Source organism: Portunus trituberculatus, chromosome 33 (genome assembly GCF_017591435.1).
Source record: "Portunus trituberculatus isolate SZX2019 chromosome 33, ASM1759143v1, whole genome shotgun sequence".
Taxonomy (NCBI): Eukaryota; Metazoa; Arthropoda; class Malacostraca; order Decapoda; family Portunidae; genus Portunus; species Portunus trituberculatus.
In genome coordinates this window covers 16,778,194-16,805,495 of record NC_059287.1, presented here as the reverse complement: position 1 = coordinate 16,805,495, position 27,302 = coordinate 16,778,194, and the positions used below count along the sequence as shown (strand labels likewise).

The window sequence follows — 27,302 nt, the reverse complement described above, 5'->3', positions numbered from 1 at the left end:
CCTCTTTCGTCAGTATTTCGAAATGCTTCTTTTCTTTCTCTATTCTTCCTTGTAATCTTGGTCTTCCATCACCTTAATCTTTTTAATCGTTTTCATCTCCATTCTATCTTTACTTCATTTTAATCTCTCCCTTCCATCACCATCATCTTGTAATTCCTTGCTTTTATTCTTTTCCTATTTCCTTCCTCTTCTTCTTTCTTCCCTCACTTCGATCACCTTTTCCCTCTTCCTTTTATCCTCTCTTTCCTCTAAAATACCTCACTTTCATCACTTCTCTTTTATCACTCTCTTCTTTTGTACCTTTTCGTTCGCCTCGTTCTCCTTCTAACCTCATCTTTTCCTCCATCGTGGCCCCAGAAAACACCCTATCGATCCTTCTGCCTTCTCGTCTTATGTATTATTGCTCACGACACGTCAACCTCGACATTTTACTTCCAAGCATTCCCACGAAAAAAATAAATAAAAGAGAAAAAAGAACATCACCAGCTCACATGTACATATTTTTAAAGGTACATTGAGTCCAACCACAATCATAACGTATTTCAGTGACGATGTGACGTTTTTTCTTGCTTTACCTGATTGTCAAAGAGAAGGTGCTGAGTGAAAAATAAAGAGAAAACTAAAAGGAAGTACTTGGGCGAAACTTGGTGGGAGAACAGACTCGCTTTTCACCAAATTACAACTCACGAACACAAAAAAGGAGAGAGTTGGACAGTGTAGGAAAATCTGTCAAGGAGTTTTGGAAAAGTCTTCGGCTCTTGTGTTTGAGAGGAGTGGGGGAGACGGGTGAGAGAGGAGCATGACATGAGGGACAGATGGTGAGAGAGAGAGTGAAAGTGAGAGGGAATGAGAGTGACAGGGTGAGAAGGGAGGGGATGGGGAGGGAGGGGGAAACGTTTATAGAAAGATGGAAAGGGAAAAATAACTGATAAGAGGAAGAGAACGATAAAGGGGAAAAAAGAGAGAGAGACAGGTATTGAGCGATCTCTCTTATCATATGTGAGGAAAATGAGAGAGAGAGAGAGAGAGAGAGAGAGAGAGAGAGAGAGAGAGAGAGTATAGGGACCCATAAAGAAGGCAAACTGATAAGATAAAAACAATCCTTCATTGGGAGTAACAAAGACCAGATAAAGCTCATACAGAATCACAGAAAAAAACGCAAAAAACAAAATAAAACTCGACAAATATATGGAATACTTATCGATAAGCTTGTCTATCTGTCCAACCTACACTGCATCCCTCTTGTGGCTTCCTGTCTGTCATGATCACTGTTAGCACGAGTCATCAGCGTGAATAGGAGCTCCCTTTGGCCTTTAAGTCTTCCTGGCGGTAATGCAGTGCTGGGACCGGACGCCACAGAGATCATGTCTCATACTCAGAAACACTTGCTCTCTCACCACTACCTTCAAGGCCAATAAAATATGAACAGTTAGGTTTTCAAGAGTGTTTCTCCCGTTGGTAATGTAGAAATCTTGTTGATATGTTACTGCAATCGTAAAAACACTCTTAAAAAAACTGTGTTCTTTCAATTAGAGCCTTTTGAATGTAGTGGTACGGTGCAGGTGTTTCAAAATATGGTCGCAAAACTGCACGGTGGTCGAGTGTTTGTGTGTTAATGTGTTACTTTGAGGTGATAAAGTAAGATGTAATGTTTCAGGCTGTATCTGTTAAGTTTGTAGATTCCTATAGCACTCATTAAATATGTAAGGTTAATGAGGTAATTGTGGTGTGATGAGAATGTTTGTAATATAAAAAAAAATCTGTAGTTTCCTGTAGTTCTTAAAATCTGATGAGTCTGTATATTCATGTAGCTCTCAATAATCCCTTCAGTACCATGACGCATTTCCATATTCATTCTGATGACTATTTGTTGACTTTATACAGCATCAAAAACTCATGTGGAGGATTAAAATAGTGAAGACTGACCAATAATCTTTTCACCTCCATAGACACAAATCTCAAGGTGAATAATGTGTCCCAGTAATGAAGGAGTTATATATGTAAGGTTAAGGGGGTAATTGTGATGTCATGAGAATGCTTGTGATATAAAAAGTATGCAGTTTCCTGTAGCTTTTAAGGATTGTGAAGAGGTAATAGTTGGTCATGTAGATGCTGAAGGTAATGTCTTGTTTTATCATGTAGTTTTTTAAGATTATCATGTTTAGAAAATGACTACCATATATGTCATAATAAGGACTGTTTCCTCTGTATTTCTTAGAAAATAATGTAAAAATGCAAGAGGTAATTGTTCGGTTATGAATATGCTTGTGAGGATTAAGAGTTCTGTAGTTGCTGTTATTAAAGACAGAGGTTCAGAAAATAACTCCCTAAGACTCTTGTGGTGCTAAGGAAGTCTGTAGTTTCCTGTAAAGAGTGTGAGGTTTGGGAGGTAAGCGTTGCCCTTCTTGGTTTGTGATGCAGAATCTGTTCTTACAGGATATAGTCAGTGAGGTTCAGGAAGTAACTGTTTGGAGGTGGCGATGCGTCAAGAGTCTGTGGTTCTTAAATAAAACTGTGGCGTGGAAGTGTCTGGCCTGTCGGTGGGATGGGCTCGGGTATGGATGCAGAGAACATAGCAAAGGGAGGAAGATAAAACAATAATGGTAGTAATAATAATAACAGAAGCAGGAGAGCGTCGGTTGATGGCCACACCGCAGAGGGCGAAGGGTGTTCACTCCCCCCACGAAGAAGGTTCCCTCCTTCGGAAGCTAGCATAGTAACACGTAAAGGTCTAACACCACAGCTCCAACAAGTATTTATTAATGCAAAACAGCAGAGCGGCATGCACCACCCCGGTCAGGGCTGAGGCGGCGGGGCGAGGGCTGGCAACGCGCACCCTTTGCCCGGGGAGGAGGAAGGCAATGCTTCAGATCGCCACGCGTGGCGGCCAAGTGACTCCCGGAGGTGACGGCGAGGCGGCGCCAACCACGCACAGCACCAAACACTGAGCCACACTCACCAACACCCGCTGCTCTTCAGGAATTTCCGTCAGAAATTCTAAAATTTCTGATATGTGTAAATATTAAAAAGTGCAAATGAATAAATGACATACATTATGTATGTAATTTCTGAAGACTGGGGACATTTGAATAACTATCCTCAAATTTAATTCATAAAATTTTTATGTATTTAGTTTCGTGTGATTCGAAAACCTTGGCGCGGCGGGGAAGCAGCGAGGTGAGTTGACGCGTGGCGCTGCGCCGCCTGCACAGAGCCACGCGCCTTGTGGCAGTGTGGCAGCGTCCCCAGGCGCCGGGGTCTTACCTGCGTGGGTCGTATACACAGACACCTTATTAACCTGCAGCTGAACACACGTGACTGCAGCACATACAACAACACACACCTGTAATGAAGCACACCTGTCGTAGGGAAGTGGTAGCGCCCTTCACCTGCTCTGCCCTCGCCCACTGGTGGCCTCAGCTGACCCGCAGGCAACACACGCACTCCACCACAACAAGTCATGATTGGGGAGGAAACATTTTGGTGCGAATATCATTATGTACAGTAAAAGAACTGATACAAATACCAATACAGATGCGTATATATCCATAGTATATATAAACATTATCTGTATATTCACACACTCCTTCTTGCAAAACACCTGCAAGACAGTCTCATTCACCACACCATCAAGATCTTCCACAAACATGTCATTATAGGAAAAAAATACTTATTGGTCACCGACACACACACACACACACACACACACACACACACACACACACACACACACACACACACACACACACACACACACGCACACGCACACACACACACACACACACACACACACACACACACACACACAGCCTCGTCGCGACCTCTACCTGCTTCATCGTATTGCTTTTATAATTTCTTACATCCTAAGAAAGGTAACTGTTAGAATTTTCTTTCCTAATAGAGTCACTTTTTAACACGTCTTGCTACAATGCCGCTAACAAGATGGTCGAGGTCAGCGAGTCGGGTGAAGCGGTAGCGAAAAAAGCACTTCGTAACACTTCGCAACACATTCGCAACATACGCCTTCCGCAGCGGTTAGTGGCGCTTCCGAGGGTGATATGCCTCCCTCTGCGCCTCACCGCCTCCTGTAGACAGTCCACAGTCCTCGGCAGAGTCTCAATCACACACACGCACTCATTTTGCTTTTTTGGTTCCGGCTAAAACATCTCTGGGCGCTTACTAACTCATATCACAGATCTGTACACCTTACGATTAGCTGGGAGACCTTCCGTGGGGTGGCGTGGGGAGCGGGAGGGGCGGGGTAGGGGGGCCGTGGAAGGATTGGGAACTTCATGGAGATATACTCGGATTTGGTCCTTCAAGCTTCCTTTCTCCAGGTTGGACTCCCCACAATACGGCACAGGAGATTCACTATATATATATAATTAAATATATATTATAAATCAAGTCAACAAAGACTTTAAAATTGAGGTTCAGAATAAGAGTTTTCCACCTATTCTGCTAACAATTTGGCCAGTTGGTCTCGGTTCCTCCGCCTCGAAGTGCTCGGAGAGAAGGAAACACACACACAACGAGGCAGATAAGAAATTAACAACCATTAACACGGTCCATTTGCTCCACTCCGGGATTTATTCTGTCCATCACCACCAGAGGAGTTGCCGTTCTCGAGTCTAATGGTCACTTGGTGTAATTCACTACGAAAACTACAGCGCTCAGCCCTACGAGGGAAGCGATAAGCCCTAAACCAACGTCCCGGGCTTAATTTTGCTCTGCGGCGGGATGATATACTTGCTGTGTAGGACTGTTGAGTCGAGGTCCTGCGAGAGGTCCCTTTTAAGCTCCTGTTTGAGGTCCTGCAGGAGGGCGTGCTTCAGCGTCCCGTTGATGCCGTTACCGTTTACCACCTTCCCATTGGCGGACGCGTGTACCCTGCCATTAGGGCCGCCGTTGATGTCCGCGTTGCCATGAGGGGAAGGGGAATACGGGGGCGGGGCAACGGATGACGGCAGAGAGGAGGGCGGGTCGCTGGCAGGGGTGGATCGGGCGAAAGGACCGCCAACCTGAAACTGTTGGTAGGACTCCCCGACGCTGACAGGCACGGGCGAGTAGTCACGGGTGTAGTCGACATAGGAGATGTAGCCTTGGTCCTGAGAGGGGGAAGAGAACACGCGGGATTCAGCCGGGAGTCATCTTGGCCCAGCACGGGAGAGTGTCGGAGAGTGTGTACAGAGGGGGATCGAGAGACGAGACCTATGAGCTTAAAGGCGAAAGGAGAGGTAAGCAAACTTCCTCCAAGGGCTTCCTCGTCTCTTACATGAGGCTTGAGTGATGTCTGGTTGAACGCGAGGAGTTCCAGCATATTACTTATCATCATTAGCATTAATTATCACTACTATCAGTATTATCATCACAAGAATTCATATGGGAAGTATAGAATTGCAAAAAAATACACATATATCTTTGTGAACCCCATCCGTCACCACGCGAGACCACTGAATTAATCTGACACCGTAATCTTAGACTTGAGCCTCTTAAACCTTTACATTCCAGAGCTTGCAAGGCCTCGAGGGGTGACGGAGGAGGTCCAAAGACATAACCTGGAAAACCTCTGAGTCTTTAGCTTCAACTCCCCGCCAACACCTCAAACTTAAGCCAGTAAAACCCAACTTTTCGCTTACCACAGATGAGCTACTTTCTTAGGGCGGGAAGACCTCGCTCCTTTGTGGTCTGATGCTTGCAGGGGAGAGGGTGGGGAGCTAGCAGGGACGGGCGGGGAGAGGGTGGAAGCCGGGGAAAGGATGCATGGGGATAGGAAGCAAGGAGTAGGATGAGAAGGAAGCAGGGAAAGGATGCGAGGAAGGGAAGAAAGGATGCTTGTGGGTAAGAAAGCGAGGGAGAGGGAAGGACAAGTATCACTTCGGCGGAGAGGGGAAAGAAGAGGGGAGTGAGGGTATTGGAAGTGGCACGAGGGGGAAAAATAGACCGCAAGGAAAACAGTTCATGACACAAAGAATAAAATATGAAGGGATAAGGAGGAATACAGAAAGGAAATGGGCAGCCAAGAGGAAGAGAAGGCACGGAGGAGGAGGAGGAGGAGGAGGAGGAGGAGGAGGAGGAGGAGGAGGAGAAGAAGAGGAGGAGGAGGAGGAAATGATGGCGTGAAGGAGGACAGAAATACGGAGAGATAGTATAAAGGAAGAGGAATAAGATGAGGAGGAAGAAGAGGAAGGTGAACATAAGATGGAGCAAACGAGGAAGCACTGGTGACAAGGAGGAGGAGGAGGAGGAGGAGGAGGAGGAGGAGGAGGAGGAGGAGGAGGAGGAGGAGGAGGAGGAGGAGGAGGAGGAGGAGGAGGAGGAGTAAGAGGGCAAACGAGGGAATAAAATCGGAAGAAGAGAAAACCTAGACAGAGACGAAGAAGGAGAGATAGACGAGAAGAAGGACAAGAGGAGAGAAAGAAGAAAAAAGTGAGACAAGAGAACGAAACGGCAAAGAAGAATGAGAAAGAGAAGAAAAAGGAGGAGGAGGAGGAGGAAGAGGAGAGGAAGAACACAGAAGCAAGGCACGAAAGAAAAAGAGGGAGGAGACAAAACAAAACCAGGAGAAAGAAGAAAGAGAGAGAAAGAAAAAAAAACCACGAGGAGAGGAACAAATGAACGATGGAAGGGAAACGAAACAGTGAAGGAGAAGAAGAAGGAAGAGAAGAAGGAAGAGGAGGAAGAGGAGAAGGAGGAAGGTTCAGCGGTGTCAAGGAGGGGGAGGCTATTACTACCAAGTTTATAGGAGGGGAGGGGAGGTGCGGTTGAAAGGGGGGAGCACTCTCAGGTGGAGGCGAGGGTGTGGGTGAGGGAAGCGAGGAAGAGGCGGCGAGGTGGCGGGAAGATCCACAAAGGCGGGATTGTGGAAAGCGGAGGAGGGGGACGAAGAAGACGAGGAAGAGGAGGAGGAAGAGGACAAGGAGGAGTGAGATGAGGAGGAGGAGAGAGAAGGGGACGGGGCCGCGGGAGAGGAAGGAGAGGAGCAGGGGGAGGGACTACTTACGGGGGGGGTGAAGACAGTGGAGCCCACACTGTAGCGAGGCTGTGCTAGGGGCGCCGCCTGGGGCTCCCTCGGTGACGCCTTGCTGCTCTCCTTCTCCCACCCGCTGTCTGAGTCTCGATCCACGGCGGACAGCGAGGAGGAGGTGCGGATTTCAGTGTCCTTCGCATCGGACTCCTGCCGGGGCGGAGAGAGAGAGGGAGAGAGAGAGAGAGGGAGAGGGCGTCAGTGCTGAGAAAAGATGCATTTTACGGCACATCTAGTTTAATTATCAGTTTATTCAATAGGAACACTGGGAATTATGATGTATCTTTTACGAATCTATTAATTAATCTCACACACTCTGTCTCTCACTCTCTCTCTAGACAAGCACTCGAACACACCCCAAAACTACTCAACGCTAAAAAAAACAGGGCAGGACAGGCACGCAGGAGCAGCAGCTGAAGGAAATAGCGTCAGAAAAACAAGAAACCCACCTGCCCTGTTGATTGGCTGTCGTGGGCGAGAAGCGACGTGGGCATCATCTTCATCGCAGTGCCCATGTTGGAACCCACACTGTTCTCCTCCCTCGCACTGACCCCGCTGAGACCACCAAGACCCCCCAGACCCCCGCCTCCGCCTCCTACAGCCGCGACGGAAGAGGTAGATGAGGATGTGGATTTCTTCTCGACCACCACCGCTCCTGCCTCCGCCGCCTTGTCCTTGGGTCCTCTCGCCTGTCTCTTACGTCCGCATAGGATGAACAGGATGACGACCACTACCACCAGCACGACTCCCGCGCCGCCGCCGACCACCACCATCAAAGGAACTACCGCTGTAGGGAGAGAGAGAAGGGAACATGGTCATTTTGGTGTGAGAGAGAGAGAGAGAGAGAGAGAGAGAGAGAGAGAGAGAGAGAGAGAGAGAGAGAGAGAGAGTATTGGTAATCATTCTTCTGACCAAATGCCAACCACAACACCTTTCCCTGTAAAGCATCAAGAGAAATACAGGTAATACAACAAGACGACACTAATGACATCTTGACAAAACCCTCTACTTAATAATAACACTTCTTCAATGGACCACAGATAACCAAACCCTTCACGCCGGAAGAAAAATGACCATCGGGAAAAGAAAACCCGATACGACACTCACACACGGTAAAAAGAAGGAAGAAAAAGAAAAGATCAGCCATATGAGGAAGAAAGAGTATCCTGACCTTATGTGACCTCAAGTACTCTAACCTGACCTGACCTGGCCTGACCTGACCTTTTTATGAACCACTCACCTAATAGTTTTGTCCCATAAAATCAGTGTTGGTTAGATTAGGTTAGGTTAGGTTAATCAGTGAAGATTAGATTAGGTTACGTTAGGTTAGTCTTTGTACGCCGTTAAATCGCTCTAAAAGCACCAAATAGGAACCAGAAACGACAAGAATCATATACAAGCATTCTATTATTAAGCTCCTAATGGGCGGCAGGTAATTATACGCAGTTTTTCCGCCGCGGCAGGCAGTGTCAATTTGCAACACCCTGTCAGATTAATGCTGCCCCGAGGCGACATTTGATTGGCTGTCTCACACTACCACTCCTTGCTCATTGGCCGGATTGGTCCCCTGGGGCGCTCCATGATTGGCTAGTCGTCCCCTCCTGATAATACTGATTGGCGCTGCGACAAGTGCGGACCAACAAACTCGGCTACTCTGCCAAACTCCACCACTACCACCACCATCACTACCGCTACCGCTTTGCCTGAGGGCGGGTCGAGGGCGCGGCGTGTAGAGACAAGTAATGAGGCAACGTGGGCAGTGAAGCGTTCAGCAGAGGACATGTAGAGGCAGGTGTCGCCTCCACCTGCACTGCATAGCTCACCCGATCTCAGGTGATGCTCAGGTGACATGTTCCTTTCCTCTCCTCCCTCTTGGCCTTTCACTGAGTGCTGATGAAGGGATTGGTGATGAAGGGATTGGTGGTGATGGGACTGGTGAAGGGACTGGTTGTGATGGGACTGGTGATGAAGGGATTAGTGGTGAAGGGATTAGTGATGAAGGAACTGGTGTTAAAGGAACTAATGGTGAAGGAACAGGGAAGGGACTAGTGGTGAAGGGACTGGTGATGAAGGAACTGGTGTTAAAGGAACTAGTGGTGAAGGGACAGGGAAGGGACTAGTGGTGAAGGGACTGGTGGTGAAGGAACTGGTGTTAAAAGAACTAGTGGTGAAGGGACAGGGAAGGGACTAGTGGTGAAGGGACTGGTGATGAAGGAATTGGTGTTAAAGGAACTAGTGGTGAAGGGACAGGGAAGGGACTAGTGGTGAAGGGACTGGTGATGGGACTGCTGGTGAAGGGATTGGTTCTTCTTGCTCGTACTTTTAATTTTGTTATTTTCTTTGTTGTTTTAAAGGAGTTTTTTTTCCTTTTCGTTAGTTTAAAAAAAAATATCATTATTTCCAAGGAAGATTTACCTATAAGTTTCTCTGATTTTACCTTTTTTTTATTCTATTGTTCTTAATTGTATTATTTTCTTATTCTTTTCTTGGTTTTTGCTTACGTTTTTATTTTAATTCTTTTCGTATCATTTGTTATTATTATTTTGCTTGTTATTATCTTTATTATTTCGAGACAGCTTTCTTTCTTCTTACTTCCTTGTTTCATTCATGTTTCTATTCATGTTCGTGATCTTGTTATTTATTCATTTTTATTACCACCATTATCTTTACCCTTTCTGTGCCGGGACGCATTTGTATCACGAGTTTTGGGTATGATTAGACGATTTTATTTACAGTAGGAAGGGTCTAATTAGGTCAGAAGGTTAATTGCAAGAGTCTTCACCAAATAGTAACCAGAATGAACATGAAAACACGTCATGGCACTGAAGGGGTTAATCATTAGAATCACCACCATTACTTTCCCTACCATTACAGACAGAGACACACAAATAGAGGGTCTTGCTGATATAATTTCACACCCACACTCAACAATAAATAACAATTCCTGGCACCGAAGAAATTCCAGGAAGAACCAGGATTGGAAATATGTAATTGGAGAAAAAAAGAACACTCAGAGAAACGTACGTACATATTTCACACTTCGCATTCCTCCTCACTCCTTCATCAAGATTTTCCTCACCCTCACTCACTTCTCTCATTTACATTCCCCCGCCATCCTTCTAGCTTAACTCAGTCTTACCAAGTGTATTTAAGTCAGTCTTTTTAGTTCACTCAAGTTGACTGACTCGCCGTGTACTCCTGCGAGCGTCATTCAGCTTGGCAAGACGAGGCACTACTCAAGGCTGCCTGGCGAACTTAGCTTAAAATATATAGCAATGCAAGTCAAGGCAAGTCTTAACCCGTTCTTCGCTAGACTTACTTGATTTAACTTTATTTTGGTTCTAGTTTAGTCTCTCTCTCTCTCTCTCTCTCTCTCTCTCTCTCTCTCTCTCTCTCTCTTGGACGTGAATTTCGCTTCGCCACTGAGGTTTCGTCACTCACGGAGCTTCGAGAGACAATTTACGAGCGGGTGTTGGCGGCAGATGGTGACCGCGGTGGTGTGTTGTGTTGCCTGCACGCACCTCGCTTCCCCTCCCTCCTGTACGCACCACCACCACCTCCTCCTCCTCCTCCTCCTCCTCCTCCTGTTCATGGCTCGCCCACCTACGTAATTTATGCGAGCCACTATTCTTTTTCCTTCCCTTGATTTATATTTCCTTGGCATTCGATTCTAATTACAGATAGAAGGACGCGCGACATTCATACTCTAGCCACGACTACTATTACTCCTGCCACTGCTACTACTACTACTACTACTACTACTACTACTACTATGAAAGTAAAGGAAAATGAAGGAAATGACATAAAAATCACCGTAATCGATCATCTTTTCTAGTTTCTCATAATTCCACCTCAGCACAAGAGTCTCCGTCAGTCTTCTCCGCTCTCTTCCTCCCACTCTACCTACAAGTCTATTCAGTACCACAGTAACAAAACTCTATCTCTTCTCCGCCTCCTTCGCTTACTTCTTCATCATCAGAAGCTCCGCAGTAAAAAAGAGAGATATGTATATGCAAAATAAGTCTCGTTTAGTGGAGGTCAGCGTCTTTTTCTCTTCCTTGTCTCTGTTCCTCTAAACTCCCGGATTTTCGGTGTCTGGGGCGAATGTGTCTGATAGAAGGTTCTCTCTCGAGTCTCTTTTTGCTTTGCCTTTGAGATTTATTCTGAAAGTTACGGGCAAAATGTGCCACCTCGAGGGATTCCTGCTTTTTTTACGACGGTCCTCGCTGTGTGCAATTTTCGGAAACAATATAATATTCACATAAAATAAAACCACATACATCAACATCTCTCAAGTCACGCAAATAATGCAACACAAGAATATACCTCCGAGACTCTCGCTCTGAATGCCAACTTGATATTCGGCCGGAAGTCTTTTTTTATTATTTTTTCTTCCAAGCCCGCAGAAACACACAAGACAAAGACCACGATGGAGAAAATAAGAAAGAAAACCACGCAAGTTGAGGTCTTACTGGGCAGGACACGAAGGAAACAGGACATAAGAACATGAGAGAATAAAAAGCAGCACTAAACACACTAACTTATTTCCATCTATCAACCCCATCCATAAATCTATCTAATGTTTTAAATCTTTCTCATAACTCAGCACTAAAAAACTGATTATACACGAGAAAATAAAAGCAACATTAAACACACTTGCTTATTTCCATCTATCAACCCCATCCATAAATCTATCTAATGATTTAAAGCTTTGAAATAACTCAGCACTAAAAAAACCTGATTATGCACCAAACACACTTGCTTAATTCTATCTATCGACCCTCTCCATAAATTCACCTAATACTCCAAAGCTTCCAAATAGCTCAGCTCTAACACACTGATTACTCCTCTCCATTCATCTACCACTATTAGAAAACTAAAGTTCTGTCAATATTTTTTTCAAATCCAACTTTTTCTACCTTGAACCGATAATTCCTGTCATCTTCTGATCACTGACACAGAAAAGACCTACGTGGCCCTTATCATATTAACACTTTTTTTTTTATTGATACCATGTGGGCTTTTGACGGGAATTTATGGGCTAAAGGGTTACTTTTTTGGGGGTACCTCCTATCTCAAAGCCCACCCGCTAGGAAACCGTTGCCCCGAGTGAGGAAGCTCAACCTACACTCGGACCGTGGACAGGATTCGAACCCGTGCGCTTGGAGACCCCTCGGACCCCAAAGCACGCATGGTTCCACTATACCACGAATTTTTATCTTGAATTTGGGTATGATTAGACTATTTTACCTGCATTAAGAAAGATCTATGGAGGTCAAAAGATTAATACCCAAAGTCTTCACTAATTTAATCCCCCACATAAGTTTCTGAAGCTATACACAATCGCCAAACAGTAACCAGAATGAATATGAAAACCCGGCACGGTACTGAAAGGGTTAATACCTCAGCTGGGTACTTACGTTGCCGTTGCAGGAGGATCTCACGAGTGTCAACCCCGTATTCATTGATGACCGAACAGTTGTAAGAAGCGAAGTCCTTAGTGGTGGTTTTATTGATGGTAAGAGTGGACACAACGCCATCCGCACGCTGCTCCTCCTTGACCGAGTGCCCGTTTTCTGCAGCGAGGGAAGGGAAAGGAGGGGGGGACTTGAGAAATATGTCTGGGAATAAAACACGGGGACAGAGACGCAATACAAGGCGGATAGAAATATGGGATGGGAAGATCTACGTACACATGGAAAGAAAGCTGAAATGAAAAGCGCACGGAAAGAGAATATGAAAAACAAAAGAAAAAGAAAAGGTTGAATATAAGAAGAGGAAACATGAAACACAAATAGAACGCTGAAAAAAGAGAAGATATAGAAAAAAGGAAAAAATAGCCATAAACAAAATAAATAAGGAGAAATAAAAAATTCAGGTCAAACAAGAAAACAAGATACACACGTAAACAGCATAAAAAAAAAAAAAAAAATAGGAAACAAACTGAGATACATACCCACCCATCCAAACCCACCCACACCCACCCAGATCAGGCCACACCCACCCAGCCACTGCCACACAAACAAACAAGGACACCACAACAAAAACCATCACGACTGGTAACCCTTCCTGCGACACTTACCTGAGTTGACAGACGCTCCCTCTCTGGTCCAAGTAACAGCTACTGGATGCGGTACGGCCACTACCCCGCACCGCAGCACCGCAGGCTCCCCCTCGGGCACTGCCACCACCGCCTGTGCCTTGATAAGAGGTGGGCCGCGGAGTCTGAGGTGAACACGGCCTTCTAATGGAGCGAAGCCTGGACTACGAGCGGAACAGATGTAGAGCCCCGCACTGGCAGCCGTGGCCGACACCATAAGCTCTGGTCCGCGTCCTACCACCTGAGGAAGAGACGAGGTGGATATGAGTGAGTGCGTGAGTGAGTGAATGAGTGAGTGAGTTAGTGAAGGAAAGGTTAATTTCTTCAGTACCATGGCGCATTTCCCTATTCCTTGTGGTTACTATATGATGATTTTACACAGCTGATGTGGGGGGATTAAAATAGTGAAGACTGTGGCCATTAATCTTCCGACCTCCATAGACCCTTCCTGTTGTCAGTGAAAAGGTCTAATCGTATAGAAATCCTCAGGTAAAAGAAGTGTCCCAGTATTGAAGAGGTTAAGGTGGATAAGAGTGGTTGAGTGAAGTGATAAACATGTTAAATAAAGAAAAAAAGTGAATGCAAAGTGATATGTACTGAGGGTGATAAGTAGGAGAGGAGAGAGTGCTTAAGTGAGTGAGTGAGTGAGTGAGAGAGTTGAGTGAAAGGAAAGGTGAAGCGATAAACCACGTTAAAGAAGGGAAAGGTGGGGAGGAGGATGAATTAAGTACTACAAGGAGAGGGAGATAAATGAGTAATAGGAGGAAGAGAACGAAGACGGGGAGGATGAAGAGGAGGAGGAGAAGGAAGAGAAAATGACGAATCAAAGACAACAGAACAGAGAGAGAGAGAGGAGGAAGATGAACTGAGAGGAGGACGAAAGGGGACAATGATGAATCAACTAGAGGAGTGAGAGGAGAGCAAGAGAGATAGTAGGAGGAAGAAGAGGAAGGCATGAATTAAATCACTCCAAGAAGGGGATGTAAAATGAATGAATAGAGAACACGAGGGCTGGAGGAGAGAAGGACGAAGCAGATTGCACCTAGACGAAAATACATTGAGACGAAGGTGAGAAAATCATGGATCAACGAAGGGAGAGTGAGAGAGAGGAGAGAAAGAGAGAGAGAGAGGCACCACCACTCACTAGCTGACGGAGATTATCTGGCAGGTGAACATTATTTCCACGCCGTGAACTGCCAATTAGAGACACAGCAAAGCGGGAAGGAAGGAGGGATGTTGGAGAAGGAAAGTGGGAGGGGTAAAACTTTTTCAATTTAGAGAAGTGATTGATGGGAGAGCGATGGATTGAAGGAAGGTGTATTAGACCGTCCATCAACCTGCAAGGGTAGTGGAGTGTCAGATGTCATGGGTGAGAGGGAGAGGGAGGGGGGGGGAGTCAGAGGGAGAAGAGACAAGGAAGGAGCGAGGTAGGGAAAAGTGACTACGAAGAAAGAAGAGAAGTAGAGAAGATTGAGGAAGAGAGACAGGGAGGGTGCAGGAGAGGGAAAATTGAGTAAGAAAGAAAGAAGAAGAATGGGAAGAGGAGGAGAGAAGGAAAGGTGAGAAAGAAGAGACGGAAGAGGGACGAGGGAGGAGAAATGACAAAGTACAAGAGAGAAAGGAAAGTAAGGAAGGATGGAAAGGGTTAAGAAAAAGGAAAGAAAAAGAAACGAGCGCAAAAAAAAAGACAAAATAAAGAAAGAGAAAAGTAGAGGAGAGGGAAAAGTGACAAAAGAGACGGAAGATAAAAAGCAAGAAAGGGAGGAGGACAGAAAATGGGGAAGAATAAAGAGAAGGAAAGAAAAGAAGAGAGAAAGAGAGAGAGATGAGAGGTCAAGGTGAAATACCAAATAATGGAGGAGAAGAGAAGGAGAATGGAGAGTACACATTAATAATAAAGAAAAAGAGGGAAGGACGACACGAGAAAGAGAGGGAGGATAGGAAGAAAGGAGAGTGCGGATTTATAATGAATGAGAGCAAGGAAGAGAACACGAGAAAAGCGGGAGAGGAGGAGGAGGAGGAGGAGGAGGAGGAGGAGGAGGAGGAGGAAGAGGAGGAGGAGGAGGAATACAAAGGAATACAAAGGAAAGCCAAACAGCAACAGACCTGTTGGTCCTTTCGAGGCTGTTTGGTAACTACTTCTAACTGGCTACAGATAAGAGAGACAGGACAGTACAGGAGAAGGAGGAGGAGGAGGAGGAGGAGGAGGAGGAGGAGGAGGAGGAGGAGGAGGAGGAGGAGAAAAAAAAGGAGGAGGAGGAGGAGGAGGAGGAGAAAAAAAGGAGGAGGAGGAAAAAGAGAAAAAGGACAAAAACAACACAAAAAAACAGTTTAACCTAGAGTATTAAAGAGCGGAAGGAAAAAAAAAAAAAAAACTGCTTGATAAAATGAATAAATGAATGAAATAAGAACAGTAATCAAATTAGCGGCGACAATAATGCAACACTCCACCAACTTAAAGAAAACCGAAGTAAACAAGAGGCAACTGAAGGCAAGAGTACCACTAATACAAACCTTGGAGTGATGAGAGCGGGTCCAAATGATCTCAGGCGGCGGGTTGGCATCCACACGGCACTTGAGGGTCACCACCTTGCCTGGCTCTGAGGACTGGCTACTGGGTGCCGTCACGAAGAGCGGCGCGTCTGTGGTAAGGAAAGATAGTCAAGTTAAGTTAGGTTAGGTTAGGATAGGGTTAGGTTGGGTCAGGTTAGGTTAGGTTAGGTTAAGATAGGGTTAGGTTGGGTTAGGTTAGGTTACGTTAGGTCAGGTTAGGTTAGGTTAGGTAGGGTTAGGGTGAGTTAGGTTAGGTTAGGTTAGGTTTAAGTTACAGTTGGGTAGGTTTCCATCTATCCCAGGAAAGAAAATGAGAAATGTTGGGTACGAGTATAAGGTAAATAGAAAGGAAAATGGATCTCTCTCTCTCTCTCTCTCTCTCTCTCTCTCTCTCTCTCTCTCTCTCTCTCTCTCTCTCACTTAGTCTTCTTAGAAATCTTCCAGTAAGAGAAAAAAGGAAAAAAAGAAGCAGAAAAGAAAGAAAGAAATAAAAGTGAAACACGACGATGAATAAATAGAAAAAAGAAAAAAAAGAAACTAAAAACAAGAAAAAGAAGACAGGACAGGGAGACACAAAAGAAAGAAAGAAATAAAGAAAGGAAGGAAGAAAGAAAGAGGAAAGAAAGAGGGGAAGGGAGAGAAAAAGAAAAAGGAAATGACACAGATAATTCCAATTCATTTCGTACAAAACAAGAACTGCAAGAGAGAGAGAGAGAGAGAGAGAGAGAGAGAGAGAGAGAGAGAGAGAGAGAGAGAGAGAGAGAGAGAGAAGTAAAAGTAAAAAAAATAGGTAATGGAGCAAATAAGATCCGTAATTCATGAGGTGTGTAACTAAATAATGAATAATGAACTAGAAATTAAAATGCAATTCTCACACCCACTCAAAAAGAAAAAAAGAAAGAAAATGCGCGATAGAATAAAAGAAATTTAAAACTTGGGGTAAAATTGATTAAATTCTGCAAAAGGTAAATCGTCCAAGCAGGTAATTGAGTGAGAAGGAATAAAGAGAGAGAGAGAGAGAGAGAGAGAGAGAGAGAGAGAGAGAGAGAGAGAGAGAGAGAGAGAGAGAGAGAGAGAGAGAGAGAGAGAGAGAGAGAGACGCTGAAACAAAGAAATGCAGGTGTGATAAAAAGAGAAAAAAAAAAGATAGCAAATAAGAAGAAAACAAAAATAAATGTTCCTTTTTCACGACAAGAGGAGGAAAACAAATACAAAACAAATAGAAAATGCTCCTACACCCCGTTGTCTTCGTTCTCCTCCTCCTCCTCCTCCTCCTCCTCCTCAAGATAAAGACCAAACATACACGTTACACACCGGAAGAAAGTTTTCTAGATAAAGAAACAAAACACATTCGGCTCATAAACATCACACACAACCAAAACTCTGAAAATAAAACCAAATGCGAAAAGGAACCACGAGACAGTCCTGCCCCTGCTTCTTAGAGGAGGAGGAGGAGGAGGAGGAGGAGGAGGAGGAGGAGGAGGAGGAGGAGGAAAGGAAGATAAGGACTGGAGTGGAATGAAGTGAAGGAAGGGAGGTCGATAGACAAGGAATGGGGAGAGGGGAGGAAATTAGAATAGGACGAGGAACAAGAGGAGGAAGACGAGGAAGAGGAAGAGGTGGAGGAAGAGGAGGAGGAGGAGGAGGAGGAGGAGGAGGAAGAAACGTAACCCTACCAATCTCTAACACTTTGTCGGAAACTTTCAAACTACATTTTTTCGGAAGAGTTTTCTACGCCATTACATCGGTGCGCTCAAGACTCAGGGAAGACAGCTCGGCGCGGCATATCTGTAAACATAGAGGAGGAAGAGGAGGAGGAGGAGGAGGAGGAGGAGGAGGAGGAGGAGCTCAGTAGTAAACACGATCAGTGAATTCAAAGTGATAAAAAAAGAACAAGGAAAGGGAGTAGAGAGAGAGAGAAAGAGAGAGAGAGAAGAGTTCGGTTGTTCCTCTCTCTCTCTCTCTCTCTCTCTCTCTCTCTCTTTTCCTGCAATCCGGTTCCCTTTCCTCATCTTCTCTCGATAGAAAAAAGAATGAAAAAAGGGAAAAATGGAAAAAAGAGGAAAAAAGCCACACTGGACTCATGTTTTAAGCAGCTATGAAATTATCTTTGCTACTAGTGCTAATCCTAGTATCTCGTGTGTGTGTGTGTGTGTGTGTGTGTGTGTGTGTGTGTGTGTGTGTGTGTGTGTGTGTTGTAAGTGCATTTGATTTTGTCTGGTTCTCTTTTTCTCTTTCTTTTTTTCTGTTTGTGATATCTATTAATTTTTTTACTTGTCTTGTTGTCTTTATTCTTGTCTACCTTCCTTTTTATTCTTTCTGTACGTTTGTCTGTGTCTTTGTTTGTATATAACTGTCTACATTTGTGTGTGTATCTCTCTCTCTCTCTGTCTCTCTCTCTCTTACGTCACTCAACCCCTCAAAACACTACCTCATTTTCAACATGCAAATAAACTAATATAAAAAAAGATCCCTCCGTTATGAAAGTGACAAATCTCTTCCTAGTCACCCGTCTTAGTTCACTCTTCTGATTTGCCACAGCCTCCTTGACAGTGGCCGGTGGAAGAGACTAAGCAAGAAGATCATCCTTTTAATACATTCTTCCAAACCTTATCTTCCTTTCTTCCAAGAGGCAAGAGAGGAGGTGAAGTTGTGGAGTCAATGTGCTGGAAGATGAAGGAAGAAGGGAGGAGAGAAGGAGGGAAGGAGTGGACGGAGAAGAGATGGTGTAAAGTTGGTGAGCATTTATTGATCTCTCTGCAAAGGTGGCACGTGTTATGGAGGAGATAGAAGAGGCATGAATTATTAACCACTGAAATGAAGAGAGAGAGAGAGAGAGAGAGAGAGAGAGAGAGAGAGAGAGACTAAACACCCAACTTCCCCTCTCCACTCACCACCCACCTCTCTCCCTCTCCAAACCTTCACCGTAGCGGGCCAGAGTTCCGAATTGTCCCCGAAATTATGGCGCTAACCTCCACAAGGCACTTAACACAGCGTCCGGGGCCCATCAGCAGATTACCCGCCGCTGCTGCTCTTACTGAAATTAACAACACCCTTCAGCTTTCTTCGGCAAGTTACGGCCCACCTCAAGATTTTTATTCCAGCCAGCCTCCTTCCTTCTCTCCTTTCCTTCCTTCCTTCTTCTCTCCCATGACGCAGACTTGTGGCAGATTTACTCTCTCTCTCTCTCTCTCTCTCTCTCTCTCTCTCTCTCTCTCTCTCTCTCTCTCTCTCTCCTTCTAGACGAGACAAGATGAAACATGTCGAAACGTGTTTGTGTTTTGGGGTAAGGTTTGAAGTGAAGCAAGTTTGAGGTTTTTGTATTCGTGTGTGTGTGTGTGTGTGTGTGTGTGTGTGTGTGTGTGTGTGTGTGTGTGTGTGTGTGTGTGTGTGTGTTATCTGTTTGTTTTTTGTTTATTGTTTATCTTTTGTTTATTTGTTCGTGCATCTCTTCGTCTGTGTGCTGATTCATATCGGTCTGTTTTCCTGGCTGGCTTGATGTCTTTTTTGTTTCTATGTGTTTATTTATGGCTAGTCTGTCTCTATTCGTCTTGTCTATTTTAGCTAACGTGATTTTATGTTTCCAAGTTTATGGTCGATAAATTATCTAGCCATTTGTCTGTCTGATTTGTCTAACTCTCTCTCTCTCTCTCTCTCTCTCTGGTTTCAAATTCAGGGAATTAAATTAATGTAGAAGTTGCGTGCAGAAATGTGGAGAGCCCGTGTAAGGTGGAACGTGGAGCGTGGGTTGTGGAGCGTGGGGTGGTGAGCGTGGGGTGTGGAGGGCAGCGGGGACACTCACAATGTTCTCACTAAACTAAATATAACATTCCAGGGTCCATTTATCTTCTTATCCTCATCCACTAAAAATAAACCAATTTTAGCTAACCTTAACCTGACCTACGTAGCCTCACATTGATTCTTCCTCTTCTCACTCACCGTAATATAACCGTTCCTTCATTACTTTTTTTCTTTCTTGTCTCATTAACTAAAAATAAACAAAACTTAACCTTTCCACATTATTCTTTCTCTTGTTCATTACAAAACAGCAAACCGTGTATGAATTTCTCTTCCTCTCCTCTTCCATTAATCTAATCTTTTTCATTATTTTCATTTTTTCCTCTTATCATTACTATACTGTACACAAAGTATTAATTTCTCTTCCTTTCCTCAATTAGTAATCTAACCTAACCTAACCTAACCTAACCAAACCAAACCTAATCTAATCTAACCCAACCCAACCCAACCCAACCCAACCTAACCTAACCTCAACTAACCCAACCTCACTCAAGTTAACCTAACCTAAGTTAACCTAACCTAACCTAACCAAACCAAACCTAACCTAACCTAACCTAACCTAATCTAACCCAACCCAACCCAACCCAACCCAACCTAACCTAACCTAAACTAACCAACCTCACCCAAGTTAACCTAACCTAACCTAACCAAACTACCCTTTCATTCCCTCGTCATCCTTTCTCTCAACCACACATTGATCAACACGTCAGGTAAACAGCTCGAGTCGTCCTAATTAGCATGAACACGTTAATACACCTAGGTAAGGTTCATGCAGGCCAGGTAGAGATAGTTATTAATTAGTCCCGACCCATTAGCGAAATCGACTGCACAGGTAAGCAGGCAGGCAAGCAGGTGTATCCCAGAGCAAGGGTCTTTACGCTCCACCTATCATGCAAACTCAGGGAAAAAACATCCCTTGAATTACCTGGTTTAGTTTAGTGGCTGGGAATTAAAAGCTTCCAGGTATTAATGACCAATAGGTGCATACGTAAGGTGTGTGCGCGCGCAGACGCCCTAATTCTACTTTATTCCCACTAACTTGGGGAATAAGCCACGCCCCTTCCGCCAAGCTTCCACCAATCAGGGATATTTTTCGATAAAGAGTCGCCAATAACGGGTTTTGTAAGTGGAAACAGGAATAGATAACGGAGGAGGAGGAAGAGGAGGAGGAGGAAGAGGAGGAAGAGAAGAGGTTCGGGAGGAAAAGGAGGAGGTATAAGAAAGAGGAGGAGAAGGAGGAGGAGGACGGTGAGGTCGATAAGTACAGGATACATAGGAACCAGATGAAGAACAAGAATAGAAAGAACGAGAGAACAAAAAAAATAAATAATAAGAAAAAAAATAAAACAAAAATCAAGAACAAAAAAACACACACACACAAAAAAAACACCAACAACAACAACCACAACCACCACAAAGAACGCAAATAAAGACACCCCCCAAAATAAAACACCACAACCACCACCACAACCACACCAAAAAGTACAAAGAACAAAGAAAGAATCAAGAAGAAAACAACCACCACCACCACCACCACCACCATCACCACCAAGCCAAGACAAGCCAAGGCAACACTCACATCGCACATTGAGGGACTGGGTTTTCCTGGAGGTGCCCACGGAATTGGTAACTTCACAGGCTACGGGGACGGCGTTGTCGGAGCGAGAGAGCAGCCCCAGGGGAAGAGTAGGTCCCTGGGCGCCCGTCACCTCGGAGCCCCCACGAAACCACCTATAAGTCAGCTCGGAGGGGTTGGCTTCCACGCGACAGGTCACAGATGCCTCCACTCCCTCTGAGAGCTCTTCTGCAGTAGAGGGAAAAAACATTGCCAGGTATTACTCCCTTCTTGGTCTCTCTCTCTCTCTCTCTCTCTCTGAAGGTTATTTGGATGTATTCTGTTTTCATGTCTCTCTAAGGAATGGTGAAATAGAGTTTGGTGACTTAATGCGCAGTTTGTTTTGCTCTTTTTATTCTAGTACTGTGTGTGTGTGTGTGTGTGTGTGTGTGTGTGTGTGTGTGTGTGTGTGTGGGTGTGTGTGTGGTGACAGATGACACGTTCTCTCTCCCTGCCTCTCTCCCCTTCCCTCACTGAGCTCCCCTACAATAAGCTGACAATCTCCCCTGTATTACATAAATAAGGGAATATATTAGGAAAAAATATATGTGGAAAACTTCTTACAGCCTCGCCTTGTTCCGTGCGTTCCCTCGAGAGAAAATCAATCCGGGAGGTAAATAGAATGGACAAAAATATGAATACCACGGGGAGACAAACGTCCGGAGGGAAAACACTGAGGGGGAAAAAGACTCTTACTTGCCTAAATGTTTTGAAAAAGAAACTTGGAAACGTGAGCCTGATAAATAAATACCTAAATAGAAATAATAAACAGATACACGAGAAAAAAGAGGAAATACGAAAGAAATTGATTCGTAAATAGAAATGAGGATATTAAAGAGTAAATGAAGAGGAAACACTCTCTTAATTAGCTGAACATGCAATGAACAGATAATTACATGAAGAAAAGGAAGAAAAAGCTTTGAAAATAGTAGTGTTCTAACAGATAAAAATATGAGTGAATAAACTAAGAAAGAAATACACTTCCCTAGTTATCTAAAGAGAAATCATATAACATTGACGAATGCATGAAAGAATGAAGAAATTAACGTAAAAAAGTGGTGATCTTGTAACAGATAGATAGACACGAGTGAGTTAACGAATAAATCGACAAGGAACACACTCTCCTAATTAACTAATTGAGATAATAACTTGACAAAAAAAAAAGCCACTCATCTGTGTAGCTAATTAACGGATGTGCAAATTGGGAAGACAAAAAAGGAATGAAAAAAGATGGAGAAGAGAGAAAAAAAAAATAGCACGAACCATCTTAAATTGAATGAAAGTGGAGATAAACGAGCCAATTAAAGATGATGTTTTCTTTATTTTTTTCTCTTTTCATTCTTTTTTCTTTCCATTCATCTATCACCTCAGTACCATGACGCGTTTCCATATTCATTCTTCTTACTATTTGGTGGTTTTACACAGCTTCAGAAACTCATGTGGGGGATTAAAATAGTGAAGACTGGCATTTAATCTTCTGACCTCCACCAACTTTTCCTAATGTCAATAAAATGGTCTAATCGTACAGAAATCTCGAGGTAAAAATGTGTCCTGGTATTGAAAGGGTTGAATTAAATGAGAGATAATTTAAAGTAAGTGATGAATGAAACAAACGGATAGACAAGTGAACAAATATATGACAAATAATCCTAAAATAAAAAAAATACAAAAAAGAAGAAAGATGATAAGATTAGCATATAAATCAAGCGTAACACAAAACAAACTAACTGTAATCAAAGAACCATATTAACAAACACACACATAAACAGGAAAAACACAAAAAACCACACTCTGCAGTAATCAAGAACCTAATTAATAAACCAAAACAAAAACAATAAACACAAAACAAAGCAGCAAATAAAATAAATAAGAAAAAGAGAAAAAACACCTGACACAACAAATCATGTTAATTAACCCCAAATAACAAAACACAGTTGAGAGAAACATACCTGGAGAGAACTCAAGTTGGACCTCCGGCGGGTATTCTACATTCAGACGGACTTTAGCATCCAAGGGCGTGTTAAGGGCGGGGTTGTGGGTGAGACAGGTGAGTGTACGCCCGTGGTGGTGTCTCGTGGGCGTGAAGGTGAGAGTAGCGTGGGCATACATCCTTTTCCCATCCTCCATCGGCTTCTGAGTGTGGTTAACGCCCTTGTGGATGACGCCGCCTGATCCATCTAGCCACTGGATCTGAAGGTGGAGTGGTGGGCGGTGGGTTAGTGTGGGTGGATGAAAGGTGGATCTAGTGTGGGTTTGGTTGAGTGTGGTGTTGTTATTTTTGTTTTTGTCTGTTTTTTCTTTATTATTAGGTAAACTTATTTTTTTCTTTCTTTCTTTGTCGCTCTGTTTCTGTTTCTCTGTCTTTCTGTCTGTTTGTCTGTCTCTCTCTCTCTCTCTCTCTCTCTCTCTCTCTCTCTCTCTCTCTCTCTCTCTCTCTCTCCAAATCCCCCTTCTTTATGTTGCAAATCTCACTACAAATATTTCGACTTCTACCTACACTTCTACTACTACTACTACTAATACTACAACTACCTCTACTACTACCACTACTTCTACTACTATTACTACTACTATAACTACTATTTCTCCAACTACTACATACTTACATACATACATACATACAGTTAAATCTACTCACATACACAAGTTTTCTCTTTTATCGTATGGTTGAATGTGACTGTTATTATCCTTCCTATTGTTACTAACTCGGGGGAAAAATATGTAACTAATTTCCACCTTTCCTTTTTTTTCCCTCCCATCTGTTTTATGAGAGGGAAGCGAGTCCTTTTATTGCCTCATTTTTGCGCAGTGAACAAATTTACTATTTTCACCTATGAGTAATGCACAATTTATCACGAGTCATTTATTTATTTTTTTAGCCTTTTTTTTTTCTCTATCTCATTATTTACTCTCGCTTTGATGAATATTCGCGTAATGACTTTCGAACTACGCACGCACGCACACACACGCACGCACACACGTACACGCACACACGCACACGTATAATTAGTTTCTTATTTAGTGTTTGTATTCTTACGGTCAAAGGAATATATGTATGTATGTATGTATGTATGTAAGACGAACGAAGGAAGAAAAAAAAGTAAAAATATTTATTGAGTGATTGCTCTCTCTCTCTCTCTCTCTCTCTCTCTCTCTCTCTCTCTCTCTCTCTCTCTCTCTCTCTCTCTCTCACCAGAACCCTGCCTCTCCTTCCTCTCTGTCTCCTCTCTTGACACTCTGTTCATCCCTTTCTCTCCTCCTCTCTCCCCTCTAACAACCTCTCTGTACATGTCTTTACCTTCCCACTCTCACACCCTCTCCCTCTCTCTCTCTCTCTCTCTCTCTCTGGATGCCTCAGTGTCTGTCTGTCTATTTCACCATTTATCCTCCTCTTTCTCCATCTCCCTCACTCTCCCTGCCTCCTTCTCCCTTCCCTTTCTCTCCTCTCTCTACCTGCCTCCTTTCTACCCTCCCCCTCTCCCTCTGTCCATCTCCTCTTCCTTCTTCTCCCCTCCTCCCCCTCTCTCTTACCTCAGGAGCAGGGCGACCACCACTACTGGAACACGTTAGAGTCAGAGCCGCCCCGGCAGTGGCCACAGGAGGCTGTGTCACCTTAGGCCGGTCAGGGGGAGCGAAGACAGTAAGACGGGCCACCTGTGATCTAAGGGGGAGCTCCGTGGCTGAGGACACCTGGCACTGGTACTCGGCGTCATCTTCCAAGTGGACAGGTGAGATTCTAAGGCTGAAGTCTCCCTCCTCGTCAGAACCGATCATGGAGTACCTGACGAAGGGATAAAGAAAGAGAGAGGTCAGAAAATGTAAAGTACGTGAATTGTGTGTGTGTGTGTGTGTGTGAGAGAGAGAGAGAGAGAGAGAGAGAGAGAGAGAGAGAGAGAGAGAGATAACAAAAAAACACTGGAGACAGGGAAAGCGAAAAAGTGAAGGCAGGAATAGGGAAAATCTGAAGGAGGGAAGAATGGCAGAAAAAATGGAGGAAGAAAGGAAGAAAGAGGAAGATGAAGGATAGGAGTAGGAAAAGGATGGATTTACTCCTCTCAAGGGGAAAATGCGAGACTGAAAAAAAAGAAAATGAGGAAAAGGAAGAAAAAGAGGAAAGACGTGGTCTGTAGAGTGAAGGCAAAAGAGAACAGAGGAAGAGGAAGAGGAGGAAGAGGAGGAAGAGGCAGCGTTCATTGAGGGGACAGTGTAGACACGAAGGAGAGAGAGAGAGAGAGAGAGAGAGAGAGAGAGAGAGAGAGAGAGAGAGAGAGAGAGAGAGAGAGAGAGAGAGAGAGAGAGAGAGAGAGAGAGAGAGAGAGAGAGTTAATGAGAGGTTGAGATGGCAGGTGGAGTGGAGGAGGTGAGAGGACAGTGGTAGGAAGAGGAAGAGGAGGAGGAGGAGGAGGAGGAGGAGGAGGAGGAGGAGGAGGAGGAGGAGGAGGAGGAGGAGGAGGAGGAGGAGGAAGAAGAAGAAGAGGAGGACAAGAGGAGAATAATTAAAGGTTACTGGGGAGAGAGAGAGAGAGAGAGAGAGAGAGAGAGAGAGAGAGAGAGAGAGAGAGAGAGAGAGAGAGAGAGAGAGAGAATGGAAACAAAATAGACAATTGTAAACACAAAATTCCGTTGTTACTCGGAAAGCAAAGAAAACAAACACCTTAAGATGAGAAACAAACAAACACACACACACACACACACACACACACACACACACACACACACACACAAAGAAACAACCTTCTAAACACGTACACAGAGAGAAAACTACACACACACCCACACAGACACACACACACACACACACACACACACACACACACACACACACACACAAAGGAACCTCAGAATTTAACCTTAAAAATAGGAAAACTAACACACACACTCATTCTCTCCTCAAAATAACAAAACAACCAAAACATTTCAAGCCAGAATGAGAGACGTGGGTGGGACAGTGAGCAGTTAAGCAGATGGGCAGGTAAGTAAATAAGCAGGTAAGTAGGTAGGAAGATGGGTAAGTAAGCAGGTGGGCAATTAATCGGATGTACAGATGGGTAGGTAGGTAAACAGGTAAGCAGGTAAGCAGGCGGGTAAGTAAGCAGGTGGGCAATTAAACTGGTGTACAGGTTAGCAAGTAGGTAGGTAAATAGGTAGGCAGGTGGGTAACTAGTCAGGCTAACCTCACCTGCACTAACGAACAGGAAGGGAGAAAAATAGAAAGAAAAACGCAAGGAGAGAGAGAGAGAGAGAGAGAGAGAGAGAGAGAGAGAGAGAGAGAGAGAGAGAGAGAGAGAGAGAGAGAGAGAGTCTAAACTAAAAGATTCATTATCACCTGACACTATTCTCTTCTTCAATACAAGGTAGTTAATTAAGATCTGTACTTGTCTAAACGCTAACTCAATGAACAATGGATCGGAGGTGAAAAATTATGAAAAAAAACGACAAAAAACAAGAGATACGAATGAAGTTAAAAGGTAAATAAAAAGCAATGTAAATGAAAGCGAATAGAGAAAAAAAACAGAATATTTTTCAACAGGAAGCATTTAATGAACAGGTAACAAGTAAAAATATATTCGCTAAAGAGGAAAGTCAATATTCATCCTCTTCCCTGCCCTCTCCTCTCTCTCTCTCTCTCTCTCTCTCTCTCTCTCTCGCTCATCTCACGTTATGTTTTCAATTAATATTTTCCTTCCTTACTTTTTTTTCTCTCTGTGTCTCTCTCTCTCTCTTGCAATACTAACATTTCCTTCTCCTTCCTTCAATCTTTCTCTCAACCCATCTCTTCTCCTCCCTTCCTCTCCCCTCCCTTCCTTCACCGCCTCTTCATGCCTACGAACCTCTCTAAAAAAATAATATCTTTCCACGCACGCACACTACATAAGAGAGAGACTGCGTTACTTACTTGAACCTCCCCTCTATGCCCTTCTTCTGTCAGCCTAAGCCTCCCTCTCTCTCTCCTCACCACTCCTTCACAACACAGACTAATGAACATCCTGAGGCGGTGAGCTCTCCGGAGACATCACAAGGCTAAAATTCACCTTTGAAACAGCATACATAAGAGAATTTGGATTGAAGCTAGTACAGACAGACAGAGTGAGAGAGAGAGAGAGAGAGAGAGAGAGAGAGAGAGAGAGAGAGAGAGAGAGAGAGAGATAGGAGGGAGTGGGTATTTATACAGTGAAAGGCTCAGTTGGTTGTTCAGTGCCTTATCAACA

General features: G+C 44.1%; 1 protein-coding gene and 1 long non-coding RNA gene across 3 annotated transcripts in view; one reads left to right on the top strand and one right to left on the bottom strand.

The window, feature by feature from the left end:
• Positions 1–481: 481 nt before the first annotated feature.
• LOC123512232 (irregular chiasm C-roughest protein-like) overlaps positions 482–27,302 on the bottom strand; it is an 88,139-nt gene continuing 61,318 nt past the window's right edge. Inside the window, exons 3-11 of one of the 2 annotated variants that reach the window (XM_045268489.1) lie at positions 24,625–24,874; positions 23,043–23,283; positions 21,058–21,282; positions 15,642–15,769; positions 13,110–13,368; positions 12,448–12,603; positions 7,477–7,814; positions 7,004–7,177; positions 482–5,108 (exon numbers count right to left, since the gene is read on the bottom strand). In XM_045268489.1, coding sequence (XP_045124424.1) covers positions 4,701–5,108; positions 7,004–7,177; positions 7,477–7,814; positions 12,448–12,603; positions 13,110–13,368; positions 15,642–15,769; positions 21,058–21,282; positions 23,043–23,283; positions 24,625–24,874 — 2,179 coding nt within the window. In that variant the 3' untranslated portion in view covers positions 482–4,700. The remainder of the gene's footprint in view (positions 5,109–7,003; positions 7,178–7,476; positions 7,815–12,447; positions 12,604–13,109; positions 13,369–15,641; positions 15,770–21,057; positions 21,283–23,042; positions 23,284–24,624; positions 24,875–27,302) is intronic. The other variant, XM_045268490.1, reaches the window with a different exon arrangement.
• LOC123512233 lies at positions 931–25,347 on the top strand. The gene is made up of 2 exons (XR_006677044.1): positions 931–1,056; positions 25,312–25,347. It is a non-coding gene; the product is annotated as an uncharacterized LOC123512233 (long non-coding RNA).